The 5586-nt window shown below is 41.9% G+C and overlaps 1 protein-coding gene across 1 annotated transcript in view; it reads right to left on the bottom strand.

The window, feature by feature from the left end:
• GTF2H1 (general transcription factor IIH, polypeptide 1, 62kDa) overlaps positions 1–5586 on the bottom strand; it is a 47752-nt gene that overhangs the window by 37362 nt on the left and 4804 nt on the right. Inside the window, exon 2 of the mRNA XM_008589034.1 lies at positions 1968–2136. Coding sequence (XP_008587256.1) covers positions 1968–2121 — 154 coding nt within the window. The 5' untranslated portion in view covers positions 2122–2136. The remainder of the gene's footprint in view (positions 1–1967; positions 2137–5586) is intronic.

Genomic DNA, 5586 nt, shown 5'->3' with positions numbered 1-5586 from the left:
ATCTTTCCCCCGGAGATTATCCTCTCACTCTTGCCATCGTGGGACATGGTAAGTATATGCCTCTCTGTTTCCCTAACCTTTAATATACTACCTGTTCTAGTACTTGCTACAGAATTGATCAGTGCTGCCCCAAAAGATTTTAACATTATAGGAAGATTTTTCATGGCACTCCTTTACCTCCTACCGGTAGGATGCTTCTTAGCAATTTCATTGTGGCAACGTGCCCTTTAAATTCTTTTGGCTCCCTAAACCTTCACATCCTTCTCATGTTTTTCCTCCTATTTCAATGTTCCCCCTTACCCAGAACATGGAGGTTCCAGGTCCACAGGGACGATGCAGTCTTCAACAAATCAGACTGGCCCCCGAGCGACTCATCTGTCACCTACTTCACGAAAAACTTTTTGTGGTCACCCCCTCTCCGTTGACACAGCCTGCAATGTTTCCACAAATGTCTCTTCACTTTCCTCTAAACTCACTTCAGTGGGGCCTGTCAGCGTTGCGCAGGGCCTACCCACACTCTGCCTTACTAACACCACCAAATGCTACCACTCACTTACCCCCTTCCTCATCCATGCCCTAAAACCGGAATATTTCCTTTGTAAAATTACATTATCCTATTGCCTGCCCCCAACTCGATTTCATGCGTATTCGTTTGGCTCATCCCTGACATCACTGTCCAGACAGACAGGACTGGGACTAACTTTGGCCCCTCCCTCTCAGGAAGTGCCCTGGCTCCCATAGGGTACTAACTGTACCCTTTAATGGGGCAGGGATCCTTCCTGCAACTGGAACTGGCATAGAGGGCCCTACAATTGAGGGCTACTGCCTCTCAATTGTATCGAAAACTCTCAGAAGAACTAATCGTAGACAGCATCTCCTCCCTCCAGCGACAAGTCACCTCACTTGCAACAGTCGCTTTACAGAACCGTCGCTTTACAGAACCATCGGGCCCTTTACTTCCTTACAGCCGAGAAGGAAGGCACTTGCCTCTTCTTGGGGGAGTAATGCTGTTACTACGTAAATGAGTCCGGGGTGATCCAAAAGAACTTATACCATTAAAGGCAAGCATTGATCACCGACACAAAGGGTTACAAAACATAAACACACCTGAGGGGGTGGCTCCAGTCACTGAACCCTTGAATACCCTGGCTTATGCCCCTACTAGGACCCCTAACTGTGCCTCATCCTACTCTTTGGTCCCTGTCTTTTTCGGTGTTTCTCTAATTTCTTGCAGGAATGAATACAGGCTTTCACCGATCAAAAGGTTGCTGAATTGTTCCTGTGAGGAGGATATCAGCCCCTCAGAATCAGCGACCCTTCCCCGAAGGAATACAGCCTCCCCACAAGAAACTAATACCCCACCACCTAACTGTTTTACTCGCCAACATAAATCTTTTATTTTTTCCATATCTTCACCCATCTCCAGCAGGAAGTAGCTTCAGAAGAATGAGACCTCCGCCCCTTTTCCTATGCTTAAAAGGCAAGAATAAGAGATCTGCAACATAATCAGCACCATTTTAGACAAGCCCAAGTACAAAATGGCACCACCCACCTTCTTCCCTCCTGTTCTCTTTTACAAGAAGCCTCATGGTTTTGGAGAAAATGAAACTTTTGGCATTTCTGCATGCACGGAACTCTCCATTCCCATGACCTAATTCAATCCCTACCCCGGAATTACATCACCAAGCTCTTGGCACCAACATACCAATATAAGCTCCCACCACCCTAGGTTAGCAGCTGTCCCCCATTTTCAGGGCAACCCTGGGCTGTTCCCCACTTCGAGCACAGCCCAGCAATTTTCAGGGCAGCTGTCCCCCATTTTCAGGGCAACCCTGGGCTGTTCCCCACTTCGAGCACAGCCCAGCAGAATCTTTTCCTTTAATAAAGCCTGAACTGTACCTGGCATCTTGGCTCACTTTCTTTTAAATATGACACATATACATCAGGCCTTAGTATAGCTGACTTACATTTAATATCCGCATACAAATGGCTGATTGTAAATCTATCTTTGCCTTCAGGTGCCCAAGCAATTCTTTCTGCCATGAGGTACAGAGCTCCATCCTGCTTTTTTTGACGCACCTTCTTCACAATCAGCAAAACTTCTTCAGATGAAGTTGCCATGATGGCTAAAATGTGCTAATAAGAGGGGGAAAAAAAAATTCCACACATCAATTAGAGTTGGATTTGTTGACTTTTAGAGACACTTCCAAATCTAAAACCTAAACTGCAAGAAATTAACGAGGAAAAGTCTCTTCTCTTATTCAGAGTTGAAGATAAAGTTGCACAGCATTATTCCTCTACAATCAAATTTCATTTTGCTCATACTACAGGTGCAAATTTATACAATACTCAATAGTTTACAAAACTTGGCAGTTTTTCAAACCATTTCCACATATGCTAATGAGGATATTTTCAATTTACTTTTATTTTCTTCAGTTACATTCTTAAATCATAAACACCACTGAACTGCAAATATGTGGTCTTGTCTATACTTAGAACTGTAGAACTTCATAATTACACAGAGCCCTACTGAATGTTTAGTTCAAATTTCTTTCAACTGAAACAACAATGGCCACAGAACTTGTGTGACCTTCCCAGAATCATTCCTGGAGCTGAAAGCACACCAAAGTTTCCTAATTTCTGGCTTAAGTTTCTTCTGTGTACCAGAAAATAAGACTGAGAGAATTTGATACTTAGCACTTTAGATGCTAGTTTCCCATCTTTCAACAATCAATCACACGTCTTCACCTGCTCTCTACCACGTCTTGGCCAAGGATTCATTTGCATATAGTTAACCAGTTACCTAGAAAATAACCTGGAGCCCCCTTTATCATCCCTTTTCTGGGAATCTTCAATGCCCAACCCAAATCTTTGAGGCTTGAGTGTGGCTGTCTGGAACGTGAGGCTGAAAAGGACTTTGGGGCTGTCTGGGCTCAGAGGGAAAGATGCCATGACTACTGATGATGTTTGACATGGGCCAGGATGGGGAAAGCTGTGGCACAAAAGCCACATATGAACATATTTCAAGAAGTTGGAGGAAAAATAGAATTAAAAGATAATACGAGTCTTTCTATGAACTTTTTGAAGTGCCTGCACATATGTCATTTCTGATGAAGTTATGACTTTAGTTTGCATTCCCTAAGAAACGGTTTAAAATATAATTTGAAAAAATTTACTTCTTCACGCACAGTTTCAAGTATAATTTTGGAGAAGTTAGCATTTCTAGGTGTTATAAAAATTAAGTTTGCCCTGAGCAAACAAGTAAAGCTTTAGTGAAATGATTTTCCTGAAGGTTAAAACAAATGGGAATAATGAAATATTGGCTCTGCCTTTAGTCATTCGAATAATCGAGGAGAACTTCTATTGGGACATACAGAAAAATAAGCATTAGGAAGAGAACAGTGGCAGGCATTAAAAACAATGAAAAACAGGTATTCTTACATAAGGACAAAAATAAAATAAAAGGGCCAGCCGGTGGCTCACTTGGGAGAGTGCGGTGCTGATAACACCAAGGCCATGAGTTTGGATCCCTATATAGAGATGGCCGGTGAGCTCACTTGGGAGAGCGTGGTGCTGACAACACCAAAATCAAGGGTTAAGATCCCCCTACCGGTCATCTATTTAAAAAAAAGAAAAAAAAAAGTAAAATAAAATAAAGACACATTACTTCTGAAACTATCACCTCTTAGGATTAATGAAAAATATCACTGATTGGGCTGGCCCAGTGGCGCACTTGGTAGTGCGGCGCTTGGGAGTGCAGCGGCGCGGGACTGGTCTGGTCCGCTCACTGGTTGAGCGCGGTGTGGGCGCGACACCAAGGGTTGCGATCCCATTGCCGGTCGTGGTATGGGCACGACACTGAGGGTTGCGATCCCGTTACCCGTCATGAAAAAAGACAAAAAGGAAAAAAAAAAATCACTGATTTATTTTGAGTGGTCATATCTCCCCTTTTATAGGTCTCTTCTTTTATAAGTCTTTATAGGCTATTCCACCTCAAGAATGAACAGGAAAAGGGTCAGTGTGAATACATTTATTCAATAAAGTTGTACCAAACCACGGAGCCTAGGGGCTACCCAAAGATGAATGTAGCAATTTCTGCTTTCAAAGAGCCTCCAGTGTAGTAAGCAAGATGCATGCGTATGTGTGCTATTTCTTAGTACATACAAATTAGAATGTATGAAGTCCCAAAAGGGACACAAAAAATGTTCAGAGTTAGGAATCTGGCAATTTCTTTACTTGGAAAATCTTACAAAAAGTTTGCTATAAAATTTCTTAACAGCAATTTTAAAAAACTGAGGTATAATTAACAAACCAACAAAATGCATACCCCAAACAAGACATAGAAAATTTCATCATTCCTAAAAGTTCCCTTATGTTTCTTTCCAGTCAATTCTCTTCCTCCCACCCTTCAGCAATATTTTCCAATTTCTAACACCACAGTTTAGTTTTTGTCTGTTCTAAGATTTCATAAAAACAAAATAACACAGTACATACTCTTTTGTCTCTGGCTTTTTACTTAACGTGTTTTAAAAAATTCACCGTATTGTTGCATGTATAAATAGTTCGTTCTTTTTTATACATAAGTTAATTATAAACTGGGTCTGGAAGAGAGGATTTTGAAAGAGAAAGTAAAGGGAAATAGGCATTATAGGCAAAGGAAATGGTCTGGAGCAAAGGACTGAAACTCTCTAGGAATGGTAAGTAGTCCGCTCTGGATGCAGCATAAGGTTCATGACGGAGATCAGTGGGATATGAAGCTGGATGGTTAAGAGGGAAGCAGACAGGAAAGAATGCCACCTTATGTGGTAAACAACAAGGCTTTTGAATTAGGCAGTGATTTGTATTTCAGAAAATTAATCTGTGGGCAGCATAAGAGACTGGAGAGAGACCAGAAGGGGTTTCTGAAACAGGATGGTGGAAGTGAGAATGAAGAGGAAGGGACAAGGAGGACCACTGAGGAAGCAGGATGAACAGACACTGTAATTGCTAATGGAGATGTCACGGTTGCTTGCCCAGACTCCACTTCTAAGCTCTACTGACATGAATATGGTGGTACCATTTACAGAAATAAATGAGAAGGAAGAGCAGGTTTGAACGTGAAGACAAAGAATTCAGTTCTACGCATGACGAGTGTGAGGCACTGTTGAGTCATGCAGGTGGGGGTAATCTGCATTATGTGGGCATTTGTAAATGTCGGAATGAAACCTAATTAGATGACTATTTTTAATGAACAAATAACAATAAAGGGATTTTTAAAAATCCACAATCCCACAATCCTAACATCAATTTTCTTCATTTTAAATTGTGTTTATCTTATCTGTACCCACCTTACAAATGCAATTATGAAGTACATCCAAGTTAATTATCTTGTGTTTTTCACTTGCCACTGTAAATATTTCCCCATGTTGTTTTACAATCTCCAGTTTTGATATCCACATACCAAATGTGATAAAGGGTCAAAATTCTTAATATATGATCCTGGTGGCGCACTGCTATAGTGCGCTGCTTTGGGAAGCGCAGTGGCCCTCCTGCCGAGGGTTCGGATCCCACATACAGACTGGCCGCTCACTGGCTGAGCGAGGGGCG

Source organism: Galeopterus variegatus, unplaced genomic scaffold (genome assembly GCF_000696425.1).
Source record: "Galeopterus variegatus unplaced genomic scaffold, G_variegatus-3.0.2 Scaffold5166, whole genome shotgun sequence".
In the NCBI taxonomy this organism is placed as follows: Eukaryota; Metazoa; Chordata; class Mammalia; order Dermoptera; family Cynocephalidae; genus Galeopterus; species Galeopterus variegatus.
This window is presented reverse-complemented; position numbering and strand designations above follow the sequence as displayed.